This window comes from Anopheles arabiensis, chromosome 3, assembly GCF_016920715.1.
Source record: "Anopheles arabiensis isolate DONGOLA chromosome 3, AaraD3, whole genome shotgun sequence".
NCBI lineage: Eukaryota > Metazoa > Arthropoda > Insecta > Diptera > Culicidae > Anopheles > Anopheles arabiensis.
The window spans coordinates 20,057,905-20,082,803 of NC_053518.1; the positions used below are offsets into that span (position 1 = coordinate 20,057,905).

Consider the following 24,899-nt stretch of genomic DNA (forward strand, 5'->3'; position numbering starts at 1 on the left):
ATATTTTATAGCTTGAATCTCATGATATGTAATTTCAAGTCTGAATAATCTAATTTGCTCTTTAAATGCTTGGTAGTGTTCACAACCTGATTTTTGCGTATATTGTTCACGAATATTTGATGAAATATTCTTAAATTCTTAATGTATCTCTTAGTTGTCCATATGTTTAAGTTCTTTTTGATCATTTTAATTGTTTGCTCAGAGTTTCGTTTTATGTTGGAATTTATTTTAATCTACATTAAATATTTTATAAGTTCATTGTAGTGATACGATACAGAATACTGCAAAATGTTTGATATGTTCTGGTTAACCCACTTACCTAAGTGGATAATTTGACTTGTTTAAAAATAAAAATAAAGTTTAAGTACTATAAATTACACTCCTTGCTCACACAGTAACAGTAAATAAGTCTCTCAGCACAAACAATAACATAAAACATGACTGAATTTCTAACACACAAAACTCGAACTATCCAATCCAACTCAACAAGATCTAACACATATCGATCAATTAAACACACAATTGAGCGTTAATGTTGCAATGCTGTCGAAAAAACTGCATTACCAACGCAAGTGCACAGCTCGAAATGTAACATTTATGCTAAAAACCAAACATAACAAAGCAACCACACACCGGCTACGCACTGCTAACGCATACGGAAACCTCCAATCGACTGATCTTTGGCGCGAGCCTAGCGAATCGCCGATGCACGCGCATCGCTTCCCGATACGCAAACGACCTCAGAACCCGTTTACAACCCATACTCTCCCTCCCCTCTTTCTTCCTCGCCGCATGGAACGAAACTGAAAGCGAACGAATTTCCAACCGAGAAACCCGCCCGCCAGCGTGAAGTTGTTTGGCCTAAATTTAACCCAAACCGGGGTGCCGGGAGCTACATTTCGCATTCAAAGCCAGGGTGCCCGGTGCGCTTGTTTTTGTGCGCGCCAAATCACACCCCACAGGTTGTTAGTGGAGGAAAGAAAACGACAGCTTCTCTTCACCCCTCCCCACACAACGAGTGACGATCGCGGCTGAATTGAAAGTGAAAAGATAAGCCACACAGACACACAGTGGGGTGAGGAGCACAATCAGCTGATTCCAGGTGATGAGCAATCGTTACACGTTACAGTGTCATTCCATGCAGATTTGGGGGTGCCTCGCCAGGGAGGTGTTCTCCAGTGTCCTCCCCACTCTGGTTGTGTGGCGCCTCCACAAACCACACCGGTTCGGCTCGGACGTCAGGCAGCGAATGCGCGCCAAAAACTTGACCGGGACCGACAAAACTGTTTACACATGAGTTGCCCCACACACACACACGAACACACACTGCTATAGAGCTGGTTGGCCCCAATGCTTGGGGGGCCCCGTGTGGCTCGAAAGAGGGAGATGCGAACGCGTTCTAGCGTTCGGCGGGCCAACCACCGAAGGCTCCCCCAAACAGCACGGCTACGGTTTTGTTGCGCGCGCGCGGTGGGGCAAAGTGCAAGTGATCTTTGGTGGCATAATTTGACGACACACTGCCACAAATGTTCGCCCTCTCCCTTTTCTGCTGGTGCATGGCGAAGGCTAGCACTAGTGCCCCACAGAGAGAGAGAGAGAGAGAGAGAGAGAGAGCGAGCGAGAAAGAGAATGACGCAGGACACAACACAACACCCCAACCGATTGTTTTTCGGTGGCATCGAAGTGTGGGATCTCGGCGGGTCGTCGTTTACTCGCCAACATCACCCGTATAAATATGGCCAGTTAGTTTTGGAAAAGCATCATTCGGTCTTCACATCCAGTTCAGTGAGTTTACCCTCCGAGTACAACGAGTTATATTTAGAAGAAGCAAAAACGAGCAGCTGAAAATGAAGGTGTGTTTGCAATTGTTTCCCAAGAATCAAATGTGCCCCAATCAAGTGACATTGCTCCTGTGTGTGCAAGAGTGACATACTAATACGGGACAGCTTCCCAACATTGATCTGCATTCAGTGATGAACCTCCAAAACTAATACAATGCATTTCCTTTGCATCTCCATTTCTCCACTCTCCAGGGTTTCGTAGTGTTTGTGATGGCGATTGCTCTGGTGGCGAGTGCCGAGATCAAGAAGAAGGATGCTGAGGCGCCGGCTGAGGCCGAAGCGAACGGCGAGAAGAAGCAGGAAAAGCGTGGCCTGTGGGATCTGGGCTACGGATACGAATCGCACGGCTGGGACTCGCACAAGTCCCACGGCTGGGAGGAGCCTCATGTGACGACCATCACCAAGAAGGTGCACGTCCCGTACCCGGTCGAGGTGGAGAAGCACGTCCCGTACCCGGTGAAGGTACCGTACCCGGTCACCGTCGAGAAGCACGTGCCAGTCGTGGTGGAGAAGAAGGTCCCAGTGTACGTTGAGAAGCATGTGCCGGTGCACGTTGACCGTCCAGTGCCGTACCCAGTCAAGGTCCCGGTGAAGGTGGTGCACAAGGAGTACGTCGAGGTGCCGAAGCCGTACCCGGTGCACGTTGAGAAGCATGTCCCGGTCGTCGTGAAGAAGCCAGTGTACGTCGAGAAGCATGTTCCGGTGGTGGTCAAGTCGCACGGCTGGGAGCCTCATTCCCACTCGTACTCGGAGTTCCACTCGTGGTAAATTCCAACCCAACTGGTAACTAAACCATCCACCTGGGTGAGATGTTGCACCGTATGAATGGTGAACATGCGCCAAACATATCCTCCCAAAACACTCACACCATTACACACAGCAACACACTCTCTCACGCACACATACACACCAGTACCGTTTGATTGTGATCCTCGGTTTGGCAACAACGTTCCTCGCTGTGATGACTCTGTACTGCACATCCCCTATGCTCATCTTACACGCATCTTCTCTCAACGATCTCGACGATCATTGCTCATTCTATAGTGCAATTCTGTCCCCTGATCTACAACGCACCCGCTCAGCTGTCTCAATCTCGAGCTTCTAGGTGATCTCCAACCTCCAACCAGCATGCCCAAAGCAATCCCCAAGCTCTTATGGCCGAGAATGTCGACCGGACCGCGTCTTCCCTCATCCAGTTTGCAGCGTGTTGTCTTCAGCTGTACATAAATTATTTTACCCTGTCTTACACGGTTGTGTAAGGGCACATGTAAAAAAAAGATAACTTTCCCAAGAAACAGATGAGACATGTTAAAAAATGTAATAAAAAATATAAAAATATTTAATACTAAGTCTTTGAACCGTTCGCAACAGAAAGAATGTATCACAATCGAATTCCAAAACCATCCTCTGATTCTTGTTGGGAATTACCTTAACATCTTCTTCGCCACAGCAATAAAGGTTCTTCAAATTCTTGCTACTGCTGAGCTATGCTAATTATGCTCTTTAAGTCCAACAAATGACCTACTTAGCTACACTACCGAGCTACTCATCATTGGCACGACCTTTTACCATTAAGATGGATCTACTCCAAAGGTGCAAACGATCGACAGCACAATGCACGGCACCAACCGTCCACTCTCCTACACCAGTAGTCGTCTCCCCGTACACCAACTGGACGATCTGATGGATGTCTTCCGATCGATCGCTCGATTTCGGTGGAATGCCCAGGCACGGATCGCCACACTCGCCTCGGCACAATGGTGCCGTAACCCGCCAACCTAGCCCGTGTTTTGGTGGGACCTACTGCCACTGTGCGAGGTCAAGGTACGTGCGCGACGGATGATGGATTTTGAAAGTGAAAAACCGTACCTCTTTGCATCAATTATGCCAGTGCCACTGGGTTGGGGTGGTGGTGGTGCTGTGGCGCATTGCAATTTATGCGTTGCTTTGAAGGGCCATCTAGATGAAGACGGCTTGTAGAGCAGAGGAGCGCATCCCAGGGAGCGGATGATTGCATTGCATTGTTGCCTAATGAACAGTAGCTAATTCATGTACAATAAAGAATGTACAAAGAAGGGGTTTCAGAAGACGGCTGCATCTTGAATAATGGACCCGCTGTTGAAATTCTTCTTTGTTTGTGGAATTTTTACAGTAATAATTTTCTTTAAATAAACCTTGTTTTTACAATTTTTAGCATAAAAGTATTATACACTTCTTTGTCAAAAGCAGTCGTGTCATTTGCGCTACGTCTGACCAGTTCCTGACAAGTGCTAGTTTCGAATGGAAATTCAAGTCCGAATGGGAATTTTCCATATTCCCATCTGATTCATGAGAATTCTGTCTCAAATAGCATTTTCAATTGTCCAGTCCACAATGAAATCATCCAGAGATTTTCCACATTTTTAGTTATTTTTCCTATGAACACGACCTTCTCTTTGTAGTGTGCCATAATAAATTTATAGCTGTAGTACATATTGCAGACATTTAGGCGCTTTTCAGTTACGCATGGATAATCCGAATTTCCCACGGACGGCCCGTGATGGAAATATTTTTCAGGTAAGTGAGTCGGAAAATTCATACAAAACAAACCCAATTGCTCAATTAATCACAGTCATATGCCACAAACTTACCAACAAATTTCCCCATCCCCCCCCCCCCCCATCGCAAAATGTAAACAAACAAATCACCCGTTTGCTCAACACTCCCACCAACTATGACTCACGAGACACCTGCATTGTTTATGCTCAATGGAACTGCTCATGTTTACACCGGCACTATCATTAGATGGAATCTAAGCGTACTAATAATCATAACTAAACGTCCACTAGCTGCGACGGCAAGCGCAAATGGCTCAAATGGTTCCCACCCAACGCACTTTAAAATCAGATAAAATGTTTTGCTACATCCGATCAAAAGCTGCTGCAGTGATTAATAAGTGCCCCGGTACGGTACAGATCTTAGATGATAACATACAATTAGTGCACTCGTCGTTCGCCAGTGTGATCTATTGCAGCAACAAGCGAGAGGATAAAAAGGGCGCTTAGATAATGGCTCGATAATTGTTTAATGTTTAATTAAGCTATTTGTAGCGTGGTAATCAGATGGTTTAGCATGCAGTAGATCATCAATATGATTTAATTATGACCTTATCAGAACAAAGATCTTATATTATGTACTATGTAAAGGTGTTAACTGTACGAAAAAAGGTCAAGATGGATCAAGTTCAAGATAAGATACAATCGTGATACGATCGTACGATTATTTCGGGTAGTTAAACCAAAAATTAGTTTTTATTGTTTATTTTTTTATTTTTTGTTTATTCCTATTTACTCTTTTCTTAACTTCAATTATGGTTGTTACAGAGTTACCAATCATAGGTAATGTTTCTCGATTAGTATTTATCGTCTCACGACTTATTTACTAATTCCCACATATTTTTGGAATCAGTCTTACCATTTTTTAGTGTTTTTTTAAACAAATTAAATCGATTTCACAAACTATTAACTGTTTACCGAATTATGTTTTTGGTTACGCTGCCCAACAATGATATAAAATATAAATGTTATAAAAATAATTGAGAAAAATTACATACATACTGAAGCATATTATAACATAAGAGGAAAAAAACATCAAAATCAAAATTTCAAAAGTATAAAAAAAATTGTAAAGAAACCCTGTCACATTAAATTCATTTCATTTATTAAAACAAATTCTCAATCAACTTAGCAAGTCTATGGTTAATGGTGAGCTACCATTCTGATCTAACTTAAACTACCTAGTTCTAACTAGTTCGAACCTACAGTGGTGGGTATTCCAAATCGGACACTTCCAATTCGGACACTCTTTATACTATGAAGAATGTTCCCCCCGTTATTCCTATACAAAATTTTATTTTTACATGTACGTGTACATTCCGTGGCCATTCCCGTGTAGAAAGGTAATAAAAGAAGCCCACTGCACAGTTTTTATGACGATTTATAATTCTAGGAAAATGCTGTATCGATCGCAAAGTAGGAACAGCGGCTGGACTTCGATGTGAATTTCCTAAAAAGTGTCCGATTTTGAATACCAACCACTGTAAGCCTATCACGCCGATACTCCACGATGTTCGGACACTTCGGACTTGTGTTCCATGATGTTGTCTTTTGGCGGATGCTCCATTTCTGATAGATGCTGGTGATCGCTGCAAGATCGGGTATGACACATTTTATGCTTACTCAGCATAAAATGTGTTCTGCGATGTTTCGCTCAGCAGAACCGACGATCTTGTTGTGTGGTTCTTGCGACAGGAAGTAAACGTCTGCTTTGCTTCCGATTAGCTCGGACCCTATGTGTGTGCCCCTATGCGTGTGCTAACCCAATGCGAACACATTGAAATATCAAAAATGTTTCTTGCATTCCATATTGCTAAAAATCCAATTATTTAAACTGAATTATAACAGAACTCTCACAACAAATGTCTTTTCAAACTCTTTGCCACACACACACTGCAGAGTCTTCTGTTCAAATATAATCAAATTCATTCCACATAGAAAAAAGATTTTTTGTAGAGATTTTAAGTCAATTGGCATCATTCACCTCTTTGAATTTTGGGGTGTAAAGTAGATATATAAAGCCAGGCAGATCAACACATTATACTCCACTATGAGACGATCTTTGTATTGTAGTAAATTGTACCTTTTCCTTACTCTAATAACCATTGATCCTGGATGCACTGAATATTACAATAAAGTGCTTTATAGAAAAACACATTAGGGCCAACTCCAAGAAACCAACACTAACCATGTCAATTTCAACACATTCTCCCTAATGCCACTCATAGACAGCTCCCGATGCATTTCAAACAACATCCCTTAACGTGCAATCAAAAATAACTTTGTCACACGTTGGCAGATATTGCATAATTGAACAATTATTGCCATCAAACCGGTTAAGAGTACCTCCGTTCCAAGTCTATTCCGATCACATTCCAATGCTAAAAGCGTCGCATTACTTGTAAGCATGCGGAAGTACCGCACCAGTGCAAGTTGCTGCTGCACGCTTCCACGCTCATAATCCACGAGCCAAAGGTCCACGACAGAGCACTGGCTGAGCGACGGACATCCCTTTTGATCTTCCAATCAACACCGGATAGGTGCGTGAAGCCCACCAATTATTAATCGATTGAATATGCACGGAGAAAAGGGAGTTGAGACACGACTAAAGCGTACCCCCTTGCCCCTCGGTATGCGAAGTTGAGCGAAGTACACTTTCACGAAACCGGTTCAAACGATGCATCGTCTACGCCCAAGCCAAGGAGACCACCTGCAGGCACCTGCAGTCAAAGTGTAATTAAGTTAGTCTACACACTTACTACACTTCTCTGCACGATGATGACCTCGGTAGTGATGGGGGGCTGATAAGTTAGGGTGGAAAATCATCCAAGTCCGGTCAACTGTTCAAGTGTTTCCTCTTCAGGGTGTATGATATAAGTGCGCCTGTGAGTTGGGTATGCCGAGCAGGAGGAACAGTTTTCCTATCGGCCCCACCGTTGAACAACAATCACACGCACAGTGGTGGTGGTGGTGTTGGTTTTGCATTTATTTGTTGCTCTCGTAACGATTCGCAGCGCCAAAGGGCCAACCGGTACCGGTGGTGTGGTTGCAAGGAGGAAGCCACCTTTTTTCCTTATCCACTTCACTGTATTTCCCTGCCCGACTAGCCTAACGTGCAAGTGGCCCAGATTTTCACCCCACCTTGCTAAGTGTAAACTGGCGTACTGTTTGTGCTTGTGCGTACCAGGATTTGTTCGGTGGCCAAAATCAACACTTACACGCGTGGAAGGCTTCGAATGTGGTGCATCAAAGTGGTCAAAAACGGAAGCATGCATGCATTTTGGATGTGGTGTGGAGTGTGCGCTCGAGTGTGACGGCCGACGGAACTGCACCGCGCACGAGCTGTATGGCATGGCTCGTTCACATACCTGTTCGTGGTTTGGTACAAATGTAATTAATTGGTGGCAAAAATGAAGCATTCATTTGCCGACGGAATATGAAAATGCTCACAAAGTCATGAGGAGTCAGTGGAGCCGCTTAAACGCATTGTTATGATGAATGTGAGCACTTATTGAAACTGTTATTTTGATTAAAGCTAGTTTGATCCGAAGAATAAATTTAGTATAAACTTTATCATAATAGTTAATTTCTATTATGCTGTCAAATGTCTATTCCAGTGACCTTTGAGCTTTAGATAGTCTCAAAAAATAATTGAGAAATTTGAATAACTACAAATTATGTGATGAAATCTATTTGCAGATCATCTTGGAGATCGAATCTTGGACTGGAGATCGAATATCCCTAGAGAAAACTCTCTCACTACGCATTGTACTCTCAATCGTTAGCTATTTGCGCTTGGCTATACGCACCACGTTGTTACGAGCTACCACCTTCTGTGGTTGGTTTACTAGTGAGGCTGCATGAAGCTTACTTCCCTGCTTAAATAATTGAGTCTGTATATCCGAACAATAATGCTCAAGCAATCGACTACTTATTCATTCAAGTCATACTAATTAACAATGGCTCAAAGATGCAATTTATAGTATTTTAATGACCGTTGTCATATTTTCAATTCTAACGATAAATGAATAAAAATAACGAAACTCTTGCAGTAGACCAATTTTGCGAAGAGGTTGTAACATCGGAAAAATGAGAAGGTAAGTATGTAAAACACATGGATGAGAATTTGGGAACAATTGGAATAGTTCAATACTAAATTAAAGTAAAAAAAAATCTTAAAATATATAATGTTATCTATGAACAATGTAAAGAGAAAACTGCAGTCATCTAAGATATTTTGAACCAAAGCTTTGAAGTTAAGCTCACGATGGGGACTGCTTGGAGCTGCCTGTACTAAATAGATTGAACTAATGATCAGCTCATTGCATAGATGACACCTTGTTCTGTCATTGGTATTGAACAAACAGGGATGTTTGGTCAACAATATTGATATTTATGTTGATGTTCATGTATGATTTAATTATTGAAAATAATAATGTTTTTATGAGAATTTCATGTTCAATATTTGAATGTTTTGTAATCTCGAAAAAAAAATGAAATATTTTAACTTTCCCAACATTAAAAGAAGCTTACAGGGTTTCCCACGATTTATTGGTCAGTTCCCATGATTTTTTGGTGCGTTCCCACGATTTTTTGGTCGTATCCTATAGATTGTTGGTTCGATCCCATAATTTATTGGTATTTTCCGATTGGATATCAATACAATTAGACCAAAAAATTCTGGGAAACGACCAAAAAATCGTGGGAACGCACGAAAAAAATATGGGAATCCACCAAAAATTAATGGGAACCCACCAATAAATCGTGGGAAACCCTGTATTATGATATTACAACTTTCACTTACTATGAGGAACTATGAGGAGCTGAAACTCGTTTAGTGAAGCATTAGATCCTTCCAAATATCTTAAATTACACTGTCAGAGACTCGAATCACGCACTTGGTAAACGTAGTGACTGCTTGAGTCTTCGAAGTCAGTATATCTCTAGCTCTGAAAGATATTTTATTTTTTGGTTTGATTTCAGAAATTCCGGAATTTTGACAAATATTGAACATATTCAAATGTGATCAAACTGGAATTTGATGTTCCGACATTTTTGCCTCCAAACAATTCCGACAGAACAGGAATCAATTCACTAATGCCAATAGGATTTTGATGAGTATAAGCTGAACAATATGTATTTGGATCGTTTTAGGTGAAAAATAGACATCCCAGACATTTGTTTACTACAAAAAGCATGGAACTAGAGCATCAGCCAGCAGTATCATAATACCTATAACTGCAGTGCTTTCCCAAATAAACCCCAATGGCAAAAGTAACCACTTACCGATTCGACTCGAAGCTCCAAAAACCATCTAGCCCTTTTGATTGATTGCACTCACTGGCTGGCAGAAACGCAAAAATAGATATCAAATGCCTCACCACCGTCCCTGGTATAACCGCGTCTGTTTGACTTCGTACCAGAGGCGCAGGGCAAACCTCATCAAATCGACGCGTGCTCCCGTTGGCAGTTCCGCGTAAAAAATCCTCCGCACCAGGCAGGCCATTGCGTAATTTGGACAATTTCGCTGCGCACAAATTGCGCACCGAGCTGGCCGGCTGGCCGGCCCTTTGTCCGTTGGCCTTTCGCTTTCGGTTTTGTGGCCGGACGTGGTTCAGTTTTGCTACCACGCTGGACAACCGGGGGGATTGGCGTGTCCGCCCGTCGGGGCTTCCGTTGCATTCTTGCCTCCCTTTGGGTAGTTACCGCGCGCGCCGTAGTTGCAGTTGGCGTGTAATTTTTTTTCATATTAGAGTATGGCGCGAACGCGATGCGCTCAACGCGATGCGCTTCCTGGCCCCGCAAGCGTTGGCGGTAAACAGTTGTTCTCTGTTTTTCTTCTTTTTTTCCTTTTCGCTACTCACTCTCTCCCTTTGCGTTACCGTAGGGACTGCGACTAAACACACTATCAAAAACCCTTTTCCGCCAACTTGTGATGGCAAGGTGGCTAAAAGGAAAGAAAAAAAACCCTGCCAGTGCATTGTTATCGAGGGTTGGGTGCAAATAGTATAAAAGAAAGTAGCACCGACCGGCCATTAGACAGTGTGGAGTACGATATCCGTTCGAGCAGGTCCTATTGTCTCGACCGAAGCTCGTGTGGTGTGAAAGACCCTTTTGTGAGAACCTGTGTGTGTGTGGGTGATAGTGATAGTACTGATAGTACTCTAATAGTAGTACACCGATAGTGATAGTGCTGTGTGTGAAGAGTGAAAGTGCCTGAAGAACACTGAAGAACGCTTTCAGAAAGATCGATGAACTGACCGAAGACCGCCGAGCGCAGTGCAGCGAAAGCAGCAGCAACCCGATCGTCCAATCCCGACTTGACGTGATTTGGAGCGGGTTTACCCTTTTAGACACGCAGTTCCAAAACACACAAACACAATGTTAAATTTTGTAAGTGATTCGTTCTGTACGAGTACGGCGACGAGCTGCGATCGTAGTGTGTGCTTAGAGTGTAGTGCTTGTTTTGACAGCTGCTCTCAGTTACAACGCGAAGCGCAGTGACCTTCGCATCTGATGATGAGCTGTACTAATTCTTTCCTTCTTTGTTCCTCTCTCATTCACTCTCTCCCATTCTTTCACTCTCACATTTACATCCGCTCTCGCTCTCGCTCTCCCTCTCTCCGCTCTCTGCTCCACTCACACATATCTCGACTCCCCCTATCCTTCTCCACGGTGTGCAGGTGTTCGTGGTACTGTGTGCGCTGGTACTGGTTGGCGGGGCGCTGGGTGAAGCGGCACTCGGCAACTACTACAAGGACGTCGTGCGGGAGCAGCACGAACTGATCAATGAGATGAATCAAAACTTTACCGAGCTGGAGCGGGCGAGCGAAAAGCTGATCGATCTCGGGTTCTACGTCGGCAAGCACAAGCTGCCCCCGAAAACGGTCAAGATCACGAAAACGGTGGCGGTCCAGGTGCCGGTACCGTTCCCGGTGAAGGTACCGGAACCGGTCCCGGTGCCGGTCCCGGTCGCCAAGCCCGTCCCGGTGCCCGTCCCGACGCTCGTCGCCGTACCGGTCGAGAGTACGGTGGCGACCGTGGCCTCCTCCCCGACCGACGACGGCGGGCGTCCGAGTCCGTCGGCCGAGCCGGCGGACGCGGACCCAGCGTCGTCGCAGGTGCACGCGAGCACGGCCCAGGAGGTCCAAGAGTACGTACACTCGTTTCCCATACACTCTGTATACGACGCTGGCGACGATTACAATCCCATGGAAGGAAACCGTCTCGCACTAGCGGAACACACTGCATCCCCTACTGAGAGCACGTTCAGTAAACCAAGTCCTTCTTCACTTCAACAGTTGGAAGAATACCAGCACCCTCCACAGTACTACCACTCCCACCAGCGCCCCCCCGCACAGCAGCCGAAGCGGCAGCATCCTCAGCAGCATCGTAAGCCAACGGCGCCGGGACTGGATCAGGCCGCGGAACAGTACCACCGGGGACGCACCGGGGACCAACGATATGGCGGTGGTGCTCAAGTTCAAGCCGGTGCGCATCCGGCTGGCCAGTACGGACCTGAGCCTGATGCGCTCCAGCCGGCGGCCGAGCCGTATGACTTCGGCATTGACGCTAGCCAACTCCACTCGGCCGCGTTCGCCCGTGCCCCGGATACGCCCTATACCGTTGCGACAGGCGTCGCCGGAGGCAAACCTTCATCGGCTGCGCCGTCAGCGCCATCGGCCATCGGTGAGGGGTACCGCTTCGCCACCGCGCACCACCTCCACCAGCAGCAGCAGCGATTCCAGCAGCGAGGAAGATTCGCGGCTCACCAATACGATCGAGGAGTCGGTGGAAGAGTCCCAGTCGCTGGAGGAGTCGGAGGATCGGGAGAATCTGGACGAGTATCAGGATCTGACGGAGGAGCTGGACTCGCTGGAGCAAATGTCGGAGGAGTCGGAGGAGCTGGCCCCGAAACCGGTTCGCACTCGTACGTCCAGTACGTCGAAGACGCGGCACTCCAAGCGCACGCCCAAGTCGAAGAAGTACCGCGCTACCAAAGTGAAGGCGAAACGCGACTCCAGGCAGGGTTCGAAGCGGGATTCCAGGCCGGGCTCGAAACGACACACCAAGCGGGACTCGAGGCGGGATTCCAAGCCGGTCTCGAAGCGGACCAAGAAGCCCAAAAAGGTGCGCAGCACGACCACGACGACCTCCACCACCACCACAACAACCACCACTACCACCACGGCAAAGCCTACGACCACAACGACCGTACGCCCCGTCCATTCCAAACCGTACGGGAGTCGTACCCACGGTATGAGAAGCCCGACGCTGCCCGCTATCCACCCTCACAGTCCACCGCGGGAGACGCACGAGGCAGTGCCGGCGGCGTCCTATCAGAAGCCTACGATCACCCAGCTTTTGCCAAGTCGCACCGACCTGCTGCTGCAACCGGACCCGTACCAACCGCTGCCACCGTTACCTCCACCGCCACCACCCACGGTTACCCGGTACCGGGGGAACGGTCCCTTTACCCGTCGCTATCCACCGCGGGCCACCATCATACGCATCCACATCCAGCGCACCTACCGGGGGAAGCGCATCAAGATCTTCGTGATCAAGCCCACCACGACAACCACGACGACGACGACGGCGCCGGATCTTCTGGACAACTCCGCTTTCCCTTCTATCACGCCACCAAACACGATCCCCATCTTGTACGGGCTGGCGTCGAATCGTATCGTGCAGGCGGTGCCCCTTCCGCAGGACCATCCTATCAGCTCCGCCAGCAGTACGGGGAACACGCGCAGTCCTCGACGGGCGATCGGGCCGCGCAAGCCGTTCATCATCACCACCACGCAGGCGCCAGCTACCACAGCGAGCACGGAGGCGATCAGTTTGGCCAGCAGTACAAGGGCAGCTACCCCGCCAAGCCCACCGTCTACAGTGTCCCCAGTGACGCACACCTTTATCCCGAGTACGGCGGAAGCCACAGCGACAACCACCATCAGGGAGGTGGACACGACGACCACGGTACTACCGGCAAGTTCCACTATCACTTCCACAATGTCCACCCGATTGGAGGCGGTAACGACGACCACCACCACCAGCAGCAGTCCTCCGCCAGTGAGCACCACTACACAGCCGTCCACGGAGGGCACGCCAGCGCCGAGTACGGCGGTGGTGCTGCCGGACCGGACGGAAGTGTCGTAAGCTCGTACGATCCACCTGCCAGCGGCAGCGCGTTCCACTTCCACGACGACGCATCGGCGGCCGCTTCGAGCGATGTGTACGCAGGGGCATCGACCCAGTACGGTCACTCCTCGCCCTGATCTCTCGACAGCTAGGGGTCTGGCGGGAAAATTGACTCCATTTTTTGCCGTTTTTCTTTGGGCGTTGGGGAGTGGAAAGCACACCCCTTAAACCTTTTATGCCTCGGAGTTATTTATTTTTCGCAACTTCCAGGTGGAAGTTCTTCATAAAAATGTCCATCTTTTTTTGTTATTGCTTAGCGACTGCTCTCTATCGCCATGCGCATTGATACGCGTGATTGCGTGATGCGCATGTACTACAAGCTTTCAATTTCCAAACTACCCGTTGCGCGTCCAGCGTTACGCACGCATAAGAGGCATTGAATAAACCAAAGGGTGCTGCCATCTACCGGGAAACACAACCCTTTCCTGCCTTGTACCAGGAAACTCGCCATCATAACCCAACCCTACACCCAACCCTCACTGTAGCATCATATCCTGCTGTGTAAGGATGATGATGTAAGAAGCAAGGCAAGCGCTGAACACAGAAAAGGAAGCGAACGTCACCCGTGTTATCGTTTTCGTTCAGTGGATCATGTTTTCCCGCCAACGCGTGTTGTTTTGTTATATTTTGTGTTTGATACGTTGTATTTTTGTTTTGTTAAACACTTCCTTCCTTAGTTCTTCATTTTCCTCCAATTTTTTTTAAACATTACACCCCTCTGCGCCGTAACCGTGTGCGTGTCGTGTTAGCGTGTTTTGTGTTGTTGATTAGTGGTTTAAGAATGTATACACCGTTCGCCCCATTCGCTTGTGGGCTGGTCTGGCAACGGTCCGCGAGCTTTACGCCTCACACTAATGTTTCGCGTTTTTTGCGCTACGTTTATACCTTGTATAATTAAAAGGGGCAACTAGCAGTTTGTGCCCCGCGCCAGGTTGTGTTTTTGCGAAAAATCTGGCACTGGGCCCTACCGCATGCCGTCAATAAATTGTAAGTCGAAAATCTAATCATTGCTAAAACGATATGGTGTATTTGCTCATTTTTCTTGCAAATGAAATGGTATGATGACAACCTTGCAAGAAGTAAAATATAGTCGGATCTCATGGGAAGAGCTATGATGTGTGCCAACTACATTATAAACTTTCTAATTGAACTACGATGGAACTTTTAAATTTGAGCATTTCAATTGGAAAGTTATTTCCCCGGAACGATTTGGGAAATCTAGATGTGTTAACGGTGAGATGTGTGAGCCGGTCTGGCGGTACAGTCGTCAACTCGTACAACTTTAACAACTTACCCCTTCATAGGTTCAAGCCCCGAAAATGGATCGTGTTCCCATACGTAGGACTTGACTATCCTGCTATGGTAGTAACTAAATCACTGATAGCCAAGCCCCACTAGTGGTGGTGTACAGACAGGCCTTGACATCGACAACGGTTGTGTGGTAAAGAAGAAGAAGAAGATGTGGTTGTAATTGGCTATATAATACTATTTTGTCTGCTCGGGAATTTGCTATTGATTTGAAATTTGCACATTTATAAACCTCATTCTCAACATGATGAACATCAAACTGTTGATACAAAATTCGTAATAAAGTTAACACAACAATTTGGGAAAAGGAATTTTAAATGTGTTTAATTTGTTTGGGAGAAAAAAGTTTTTGAATCCGTGATAAGTATCAAAATATAAGTAGTGATATCACAATACACTCATATGTACTGCAATTATTCACCAAGTCTCCTTATTTTCCTTATAATGCTCTTTTATTCAATGCAGGTAGATATTGTATACATCTTTAAAAAAAATACTTTAAAAAATGCTAAATTTTGCAATGACGTTGATTAAAAATAAGAATGAATTAAAGTATATCATTTTGAATACGAACGCAAATAATTAAGCAATATATTAATTGATACTCTCTATGGCAAAAACTTTTCGGAATCGGCATAGGTTTCTGAATCAAAATTGGCTCCAGAATCGGGATCGACCTGGGAATTGCAATTTGTTCCGGTAACAGAATCAGAACTGCCTCCAGAATTGAAATTAGCTCCGTAATGAGAACCAGTTCTTGAATTCAAATCAGAAGTTTCAGAAACGAAATCAATCCGGTCCATCTCCATAATAATGGATCGTTTACAAGTAAATGTTGGTTCTTTGCGGGTATCAATACGTAGTATCATTGGACCCAAATGTCTCCAAGAGATGCCGACACTGACTCCGATTTCGAAGCCAATTCTGATTTTGGAGCCAATTCCGAGTCCAGAGCCGATTTAGATTCCGGAACCGATTCCGTTTGCGGAGCCGATTATGATTCCAGAGCCAGTTCCGGAGCTTATTTCGACTGTGGAGCCGATCCGGAACCATTTCCTTAGCACATTCCAATTCAGGAGCCGAATCCGGTACCAATTTCGGAGCCGATTATGGACCTACTATCCGGAATCGATTCCAGAAAACTTCGGAGCTCGCCGGAATCGATTCCGACGAGAACTTCATTTTTCCCATCACTAGTTTATAACATTGTTGATCTTTTGCAAAATTTCATGATAATACCCCCAATCTGTTACAAGGTATTAAGATTTTTAGTCAGTAGCCCTTGGCTATCGTATACGATAGCCATGACACTCAAAGTGTTTAAATAAATCATTTTCTTTATGCGTACTTTCTCGAGAGTAGTCATGGGAAATGTAACTCTAAACGAATATTTGAAAGGTATTGGAAAGGTTTCAGAACTTTTATTTTACGAATGTGGTTGGATTTGTCTACCAAAGCTATCGAGTTGGTTAACGAATGATTCGCTCAACTTACCAGTAATCCTACTAAAACAGAGCTGACCAGTCCAATAACTTTCTATATTTTATGTTTAATGTTTAAGAAAATAAAAAAGATGAATATAAACTTGTAACAAAATAATCTATTTTTATTTAACATTTCATCTACATTGCCCGATGGCAATAAAGAGCGAGCGCGAGAGTGTGCGTGAGTTGCAAAACGTGTTCGAAGTTGCTGCCGCTCCTGAACGATGAACATTTTATAGATGACTACACAACTAGAACGGAGGGAAACTACATGCTACTGAGCGAACTTCCTCTTAGTGATCGCACAGGACTCCGCTGGTCAGCGCCCCGGACGCGTAGTGACCGGTGCCGGCTCCATAGTGCGCCGCTCCGTAGTGTCCCGCCGTCGCACCGTAGTGTGTAGCGCCGGCCGATCCCAGGCTGCCGTACAGATGACCCCCGTAATGGCCACCCACACTGCCGTAGTGTTGTCCCGTGCTGCCCGCGTACAGTCCAGCCGATCCGGCCGAGTACGCCTTGTACGCACCGGCACCGTACTGGCTGTGGTGCGAGTGGTGCGTCTGGTGCAGCCCATGATCGCTGACGGAAATGTGACCAGCGCTCGTAACGATCGGCGTGCTGACGATCGGTGCACTCACGATTGGCGTGCTCACGATCGGTGTACTAACGATCGGTGTACTAACGATCGGGGAGTACGCAACGACCGGCTTTGTCACGACGACGGGCGTCGGTACCTTCACCGGCACGGGATGCGGCACGGACACCGGGTAGGGCTGCGGGACGGGCACGGGGACGTGCTTCGTGATCGGGACCGGTACCGGGTGCGACACGACGATCGGCACCGGGACCGTTTTCTTCACGATCACCGGGTACGGGACGGGCTTGTGGATCGGTATCGGGACGGGGACGGTTTTCTTCACAAACACCGGGTACGGTTTCGGGATGGCGATCGGGATGTGCTCCTTGATCGTGGCCGTCACGATCGGTTTGCCGTAGTGCGCGTGGAACCCGTGGAAGGCGCCTCCCGCACCGCCATACCCACCGTATCCACCGCCATAGCTCGCACCGTACGATGCACCGTAACCGCCAAAGCCGCGGAACCGGGCCAGCGATCCACCGTAACCGCCACCGTACCCGTAGCTACCGTATCCACCGCCGTACCCATCGTACCCGAGGCCCGATCCATAGCCAACGCCAACGCCCGAACCGTAGCCCAGGCTGGCGCCCGAACCGTAGCCCAAGCTGGCGCCCGATCCGTATCCAGCGCCGGCCGAAAATCCGACGCCTCCACCGTACCCATGGCCAAAGCCGAACGAAAGATGTCGCTTTGCCGTTCGCTTGCCATCGCCCTGCACGCTGCCGGTAACTTCGGAGGACGGTGCACCGGCACTAGGCTCGATCGATTGCTGCCCCGGTCGCTGGGCCACTTCTGCCGACTGTCCCAGCCCGCCCGTCTCCTCGCCATCGATCGTACCGATGCAGCCGAGGGCGAACACTGCCAAAAATATCTAAAAAATCGAAGAAAAACAAAAAAAAAGCACACACACACGCTTGTACTGGGCACTTGGTTTTCACGGCACACTTAGATGCAGGGGGTTTCCGCTGATCTGATACTTGTAGCACACTTTCTGAACTTCTTGCAATGGATAGGTCAAGAATCACAAACAAGGCATGGATACAGTATGCTCTCGAGTTACTCGGTTCTCGTCTTAAGAGAATTCGAGGCGATACACAGCTTTGTTCATAAATCTGGTACAATTTGCTCCAATTTTTTCTGAACAAATTGGATTTTGTAATAAAATTTGGAAATCACTTAATAGACCAAAATATTCCAATTTTCTACACGAATCGAATTGGAAAACATATTGAATTACCTAAAATTACTAAAATTCAATAGAAATTTCAATCGAAAATTCCCATTATTCCAATGTATTCGAGATATTCCATCGATATCTTCAGGGATCCTACGCATGTGCCATCAAAATGCGTCTACCGCGTAACTCAGGAACAGACTGCAATTCACTTAATGTCACTCAGAACTCAGAAAGTATGTCCAAACTGTATCAGATCACGTGAAAACCCCTCTGTAAGACACTTGCAACACTTTACCCTCAGGTAGCTCATTTCGACCATTGCTCCACGTTCGCACAATCTCACAAAAACCAAGCTAAACCGCTCTTATCACCGGCTCCGGACCAACTGATGGTTAACTGAAGGCGAAACGCTCGCTTTATACATTCCACGCCACGCCAGGATCTTCGCGGATCCCAGCCCAGACTAACCTGTCTGTCACCAAACCAATCCATCCATCCATCCATCCGCCCTGGACAGCGTGGACTTGCAAGATACCAAGGAAGGCTTGACGCGTTTTGACAGATTTGCATATAATTGCATCGATTTAATCGACCTCCCCCCGGAGTACATGCAAGAGCCGCCACCCGGAGAACCGGAGGGCGGCAACGGCGGACTGTCTAGCAGATCGGCAGACAAACAGCTTCCTCCAAGACTGCCGGCTGATCACTTGCACTTTTGTTCGCACTGTCCCTTTCCAACCAACCATCCCCGCCCAATGCGATCTCGGCCGGGCGATTAGTGTCTGTCTGGCCATGTACGCGCACTAGTTACCTACTGAAGAGCTGCAGCCAGTAGTTGTTGCATGGGGCAGCAACATCAAGTTGACTGATGGACTTGGGGATTCCTGGCAGACAGCCTGCGGGCTCTACCGCGCGTGCGTGCGTGTCTGCAGGGCGTGGATGTAATCCAGACTAGGCCAACCGGGGCCGTATGAGTCAATGCGCCCAGAGTGCTGCGTCAGATTGCATAAATTCCTTCCCTCCCTCCTCACCACAATGAATAGGAAGTGAAGCCAAATACACTTTACCTCTGATGGATTTTGTTTGAATTTATCTTTAAAGTGACAGTTTTGTTTTCCCTCAAACTACGCACCTAACCTCCTTATGCACCATTACGGTACATTATGGAACGCTAATTTGTTATGATTTCAATCATTATCCCCGTGCCAGCCATTGCGATTGCGTTGCGTAATGATAAGCGCGTGACATGATCGCAACGAACGAACGGTGATCGCTGATCAACACTTGTTGGCTTTGTTGGGTGATCATACACACACAGGGAGCCGGTGATCCAGTTCCTTGGTGTGTACCCAGCCCTATCGTAAGTGGCCTAAAATAAATTAATTCCTCCCGGTGGGGTACAATGCAAATTTTACGTTACGCGTGTTGGTTGGCTGGCACGCGTGCAGGTGATCGTTAGATGAAAGTTGTCATACAGCACCCAACGGCGGTGATGGAGCGAAAACCCCCGGGTGGAATGGTGTCGTCCGGAAAATGGACGTATACGTATGGTGAACGGTTTAACACACGTTTGATTGGCCACAGAGTCAAAGGCCTAGCGTATGGTGTTTTGGTGCATCGTGTCGTGTCGATGGGAGATGCTGGGCGGGATCGATTTTTATCGCACAAGATCGATGATTATCTCACAGTCTTGAGTACACGTGTGCATAGATATGATCGTGGCGGGCACAAGATGCTCTTATTTAATTGAGGAAAAGCACAATATTAAACAATTTTAATTTCAAATATCATATGACAGAATGGAACAATACCTTAAAAATTAAATAGAATATAAAGGAACTCCAGCTCAAATTTCAGACCACTTCCTACAGGACCTTATTTGTCGAATCTACATGATATTTTTCTATGTATTGCGAATTAATGATAGACATAGAAGGCGAACCAATTTACTGGTCGTTAGACTGACTTAAACCTACAACGATCGTTGTATAGCTTTTTAAAAAATTAAACATTTATATCCACGTTTGGGCCGGTCTGGTGGTACAGTCGTTAACTTGCACGACTTAACAACATGCCCGTCATGGGTTCAAGCCCCGAACAGACCGTGCTCCCATACGTAGGACTGACTATCCTGCTATGGTAACAATAAGTCACTGAAAGCCAAGCTCACTTCACTAGTGGGTACAGGCAGGCCTTGACCGACAACGGTTGTTGTGCTAATGAAGAAGAAGATATCCACGTTTGCATTTAAAAACTTGACTAAAATTGTCGATTTTTCATTGAATCTACCTTAACCCGCACTGGCGAAATGATAATTTCACATTCAATAATTGTAACCTATGAGTCAGTAGCTAAAAAATTTAAAGCTCTATCAGTCATGATCTAACGGTGAAGGCTAAAAAAGTGAACTTCAGTCAGTTGCGCAAAGAATCAACCAGTATTAAACAACAATCAGAACACCGAATGATAGTCCGGTTGACCGAATGACCAACGATCCTCAGAAGCTCAAGAAGCACCAAAGACAGATGATGACCGAGGAAAAAGTGGCTACATCACTGCATTCCCTTGGCCGGCAGGTCGATGCAACCTGCGGAACAGTGAAAAAGTACTCAGGAAAAAAGGAACATACATGTCAGTAAGCGGAAATCGCGGCAGGCTTTGACGCCACAACGCATAGCGATCGTTTTAGGCGATGATTTTCAGTGTGACACCCTGCTAAGCGAACCGGTTCAAAAATTCCTGTTTAATGCTAACGACATGTAGCTATTTCTTATTCTATATCTTAAACAATTTTTCAGGGTTTCTCATACTTTTGGGATACTTTAAATGAAATGTATGCGAAAGGAATTGGAGTCTATAGCACCCTTTTTGGAGAAAGCCTATAGGAATTTCCAAATAATCTCTCCAAAAAGGATGCCATAGAGTCAAATTCTCTTCATATTAGGTTCATTTCGTGTAAGAAAAAGTCGTAAAAGTATCTTACAAGTATGAGAACCCTTGAAAACCCCGATAAGGGTTTACTATAACTTTTTGCTTCCAAGGGAGGATAAAAATTGAAATGGAAGAAATAACCCATCCACAACTAACAGGATGAAATTTACACCTCGTTTTTAATGCGCGACAGCGGTGGAATTAGTAGCACGTGGTAGCTCTTGAGTGGAAAAGAAAAGCTTGAAGCTCCACTCGCCTTTGGTTTAGCGTGACTAGTGTGACAGCAGTTATTAACAATGGGAACTTTAATAACTATTCTAATTTTGCAAGGAAGGAAGCAATGGGGGAGTTGTGATGGAACGGGGATGATAGGAAGCTCGCGCACCATTTCGACAAGATACGGAGTTACAGCTTTCTGGGATAATAAACACTAATGATGTGAAAAATGAAGTTTTCATCGGAATCGATTCCGGCTAGCTCAGAAGTTTTGTGGAATCGATTCCGGATAATAGATCAATTGGAGATGTGCTTGTGAGCAGGCATTTCATATCGTTGTGTTTATGTATTCTGTTCTGTCGCTCGGCTTCGGAGTCGTCCAGAGTAGGCCGGAGTCGACCGGAGTTGTAGTCATTCGAAGTCGTCCAGAGACGATCGGAGTCGGTTGGAGTCAATTGGAGATGTGCTTGTGAGCAGGCATTTCATATCGTTGTGTTTATGTATTCTGTTCTGTTTACTTTGCGCGTGCATTTCGAAGGTCGACTCCGAACGAAATCGGATAATGCTGGACGGACCTACCTTCCGGTGTTAGTTCCGAAACTATCGGAGTCAAATCGGAGTCGACTCCGGATGTTTGTCAACGTTACCTATCACCATTCTCAACCGCCCTCGATCTCGTCGAGTCGAAATTGCAATCGATAAGGTATTTATATCTTAATTTATATCTTAAAAATAAATAAATAAAAACAGAATGAATCTATATCGTATATTGTATATCTCGCCCCCAATGCTCTGCACCCGGTTGTACTCATCAACAGCTAAAAACTATCAGGCAAAGAATCAGCATTAAAATATTCATATCAATAATCATATCGCCGCCGTGTGGTGTCACCCTTGCATGATAAATAATTCAACAAAAACCGTACCTAACTGGTCCAATCAACATATATCGAAAGGATTTGAAGTGCAGTTTGCAAATGCAACATAACGCGAGGACATTTCACAAGCGTCTTTTGAGCGGTGTGAAGCCATGGTTAAATTTTTCCGCTGCTGCAAAGCAAGGTAAGTACTAGTGAACTACAAACTACTGTGCTTGTATCAAGTTTTACAAACAAAACCAAACTGCTTTACTATTTGCAGAGTGAGCCCTGAGCTCTTAAGCAAGAATAATGAAAAGCCGGAAGCGTTTCTACCGTCGTTGCGTATGATTTTGTTCATTTTTCGAATGTTTTACGCGTGGCCGGACGAGCAAAGTTTGGCGCCAAATGCGCTCTGGTGGTACCGTGCAAAGGGTGTGCTGTTTCGTACGTTTTTCATATATCTTTCAGCAGCAGCACAGCTGGCTTACAACTTCACGGTCACCAGTCGTGAGGTGAGTAGATGTGTGCTAAAAATGTAAGTTATTTAAAATGAGTCATTTTACTGCACAGGAACTGTTTGCTGGCATGTTTGTGCTGCTTACCCAGCTCGTACTGATACTGAAGATGGAGTTTTTCTACAAAAATGTGTCCAAAATTCAGCAGCTCATCCGAAGACTGCACGGCAAGCAGTATCGCCAGTCGGGAAATGCTGAGGAAGACATGTAAGTAGCTGTAGTGCTATTTTAAACGTGATTCATTACTATCATGCAATGCAATGACCTCCAATTCGCCCGTTCCCAACTGACAGGCCGCTGGTGAGTGCGCGCAAGAAGTCAACCATATTCTGGACCTTGTACTTCATGTTCTCCGTTGGGCTGGCTACGGAGTGGTTAGTCATATCGCTGTCGCTCACCACTTTGATAGTGCCGGTGTGGCCCGTCGTAGATCATACCACACCGTACTGGGTATATTTAATGGTGATCTTACATCAGTATGTGGCAATTGCTCTTAACGCTTCGTTTAACATCTCATGGGACTCGTTCGTGGCAGCACTGTTAGCGCTCACTAACGCGCATCTTCATCGACTGCAAATACAGCTTATGAAGGTGATGTAGCTAGGTGGGAAAGAGGGTTGAGTTGATTTGGCAATAATATAGATGCTAATTTTTAGCTAGGACATCGGAACTATCTACATCCGCCGAAGGATGCTAAGAGGCGTATGATTGCGGTCTCTTCCTTGGATGATAATGCTCGGAGCGTTCAAATCAAATCAGATGCAGATGAAGTATACAACGAACTACTGCAATGCATTATCTTTCATCAGGAAGTCACTGGGTAGATAGATAGATAAGTAGAAAGGGATAAATTGCCCGGAAATCGTCCTTCAAACTGTCCGTTGCATTCTCGCCATTTCTTCGGCAGATTTCTTCGCGAAGTTCTCGACCTGTTCAGTGGACCGCTGCTTGCACAACTGTACTGTTCCGTGTTTATCCTGTGCATTACCGAGTTTCGTTTGCTCACGGACGTGAACACAATGGCAGATACGGTGCAGGCGGTAATTTACTTGCTGTGCCTTGTCATACAAGTGGCACAATACTGTTACTTTGGCAATGAAATCAACTATATGGTAAGTATTTAGGTAAGAAAGAATGTAGAGCTCACTTCACTAGTGGGTACAGACAGGCCTTGACCGACAGCGGTTGTTGTGCCAAAGAAGAAGAAGAATGTAGATAGAATTTTATTTGCATTTACTACAATTTAAGGCCCAAAAGGTACACCGAGCGACCGCTTTTGTGAACTATCCGGATATGAACATCAAATGTAGAAAGCTTCTAATAGCTTTTCAGCAGATGTAAGCTTTCGAAAGCTTTAAGTATTAAAAACCTTCAAATTTTAACACTCTTTTGTACCAATTCCAGCACTGCTGTTGGAATAAAGTGTAGTGCAAAGTATGTTTTTACAATCCAACTAAGCATGGAGACATTTGTAACGGTAAGAATCAATGGTAAGGGGCAAGCGTATTAGAAGAAACGCGCTATTAATAATTCTCTTTTTGCACAGATACTCAAAACATCCTACTCGTATTTGGCAGTATTGAGATCGATGACGGATTAAGCTCGTTTCTATTCGGAAGTGCGAGGACTGGATTCGAGATCACGTGCGTTGAACTTGAAGTTGTAGTGACTAGCGCCACCTAGCGCCAAACACAATCCAGCAGCCCTTGCCAAACTCACCGAGCGAACCCTGTAATAGTCCTTTTTAGTTATAGGTTATATTGGAACAGTAGTAGTGCGTTGCGAGGTCAGAAAGGATCGGATGCGCCGACCCTCGTGCACTTTCACGAGACCCACACGAGGAGCATGACACGCGGTAGTAAAATAAAATATAATTGTTGTGGGCAGCCGTGCCGACCCCTGGACTTGCCGTGGCAGTTGCGCTGCCACCGGTCAACGTCCAGGAGGACGACAGTGTGTCACGCACACTGTCGCACACACTAAGCAGCGCAAGGCTTAGTGTGTGCCGAGCGCACGATTAGAGTGTGTTTGCGAGCCGATCGAGCAGGAGCCCTCGACAGGGGCGCTCGGTGCGGCTGGTGCACGGCTACCGTACTTGTGATTTTAAAGTGTTAATTGCTTGTTAATTGTGTTTTATT

At 46.1% G+C, this 24,899-nt stretch overlaps 4 protein-coding genes across 4 annotated transcripts; 3 read left to right on the forward strand and 1 right to left on the reverse strand.

Moving 5' to 3' along the window:
- The first annotated feature begins 1,727 nt into the window (after positions 1–1,727).
- LOC120904583 (zinc finger protein 512B-like) lies at positions 1,728–3,177 on the forward strand. Its single transcript, XM_040314674.1, has 2 exons — positions 1,728–1,853; positions 2,034–3,177. The coding sequence occupies exons 1-2, from the start codon at positions 1,848–1,850 to the stop codon at positions 2,607–2,609; spliced, it is 582 nt and encodes a 193-aa protein (XP_040170608.1). The 5' UTR covers positions 1,728–1,847; the 3' UTR covers positions 2,610–3,177.
- A 7,313-nt stretch (positions 3,178–10,490) lies between these two features.
- Positions 10,491–14,649, forward strand: LOC120904575 (AT-rich interactive domain-containing protein 1B-like). Its single transcript, XM_040314666.1, has 2 exons — positions 10,491–10,828; positions 11,119–14,649. The coding sequence occupies exons 1-2, from the start codon at positions 10,817–10,819 to the stop codon at positions 13,708–13,710; spliced, it is 2,604 nt and encodes an 867-aa protein (XP_040170600.1). The 5' UTR covers positions 10,491–10,816; the 3' UTR covers positions 13,711–14,649.
- A 1,872-nt stretch (positions 14,650–16,521) lies between these two features.
- Positions 16,522–18,656, reverse strand: LOC120904580 (colicin-E9-like). The gene is made up of 2 exons (XM_040314672.1): positions 18,535–18,656; positions 16,522–17,933 (listed from the first exon to the last, which is right to left on the reverse strand). Exons 1-2 carry the CDS (start codon positions 18,556–18,558, stop codon positions 16,719–16,721), a joined length of 1,239 nt encoding a protein of 412 aa, XP_040170606.1. The 5' UTR covers positions 18,559–18,656; the 3' UTR covers positions 16,522–16,718.
- Positions 18,657–22,416: 3,760 nt separating this feature from the next.
- LOC120905235 (odorant receptor Or1-like) lies at positions 22,417–24,361 on the forward strand. Its single transcript, XM_040316125.1, has 6 exons — positions 22,417–22,448; positions 22,527–22,758; positions 22,817–22,968; positions 23,055–23,357; positions 23,669–23,873; positions 24,308–24,361. The coding sequence occupies exons 1-6, from the start codon at positions 22,417–22,419 to the stop codon at positions 24,359–24,361; spliced, it is 978 nt and encodes a 325-aa protein (XP_040172059.1).
- Positions 24,362–24,899: the final 538 nt, after the last annotated feature.

Coding starts and splice junctions, on each gene's coding strand:
- LOC120904580 (XM_040314672.1), bottom strand. CDS start 18,558: ATGGTCGAAATGAGCTACCTGAGG. Junction 17,934..18,534: donor TCGAAATGAGCTACCTGAGG/GTAAAGTGTTGC, acceptor TCGATTTTTTAG/ATATTTTTGGCAGTGTTCGC.
- LOC120905235 (XM_040316125.1), top strand. CDS start 22,417: ATGGTTAAATTTTTCCGCTGCTGCAAAGCAAG. Junction 22,759..22,816: donor TCACGGTCACCAGTCGTGAG/GTGAGTAGATGT, acceptor TTTACTGCACAG/GAACTGTTTGCTGGCATGTT. Junction 23,874..24,307: donor GCAATGAAATCAACTATATG/GTAAGTATTTAG, acceptor CTTTTTGCACAG/ATACTCAAAACATCCTACTC.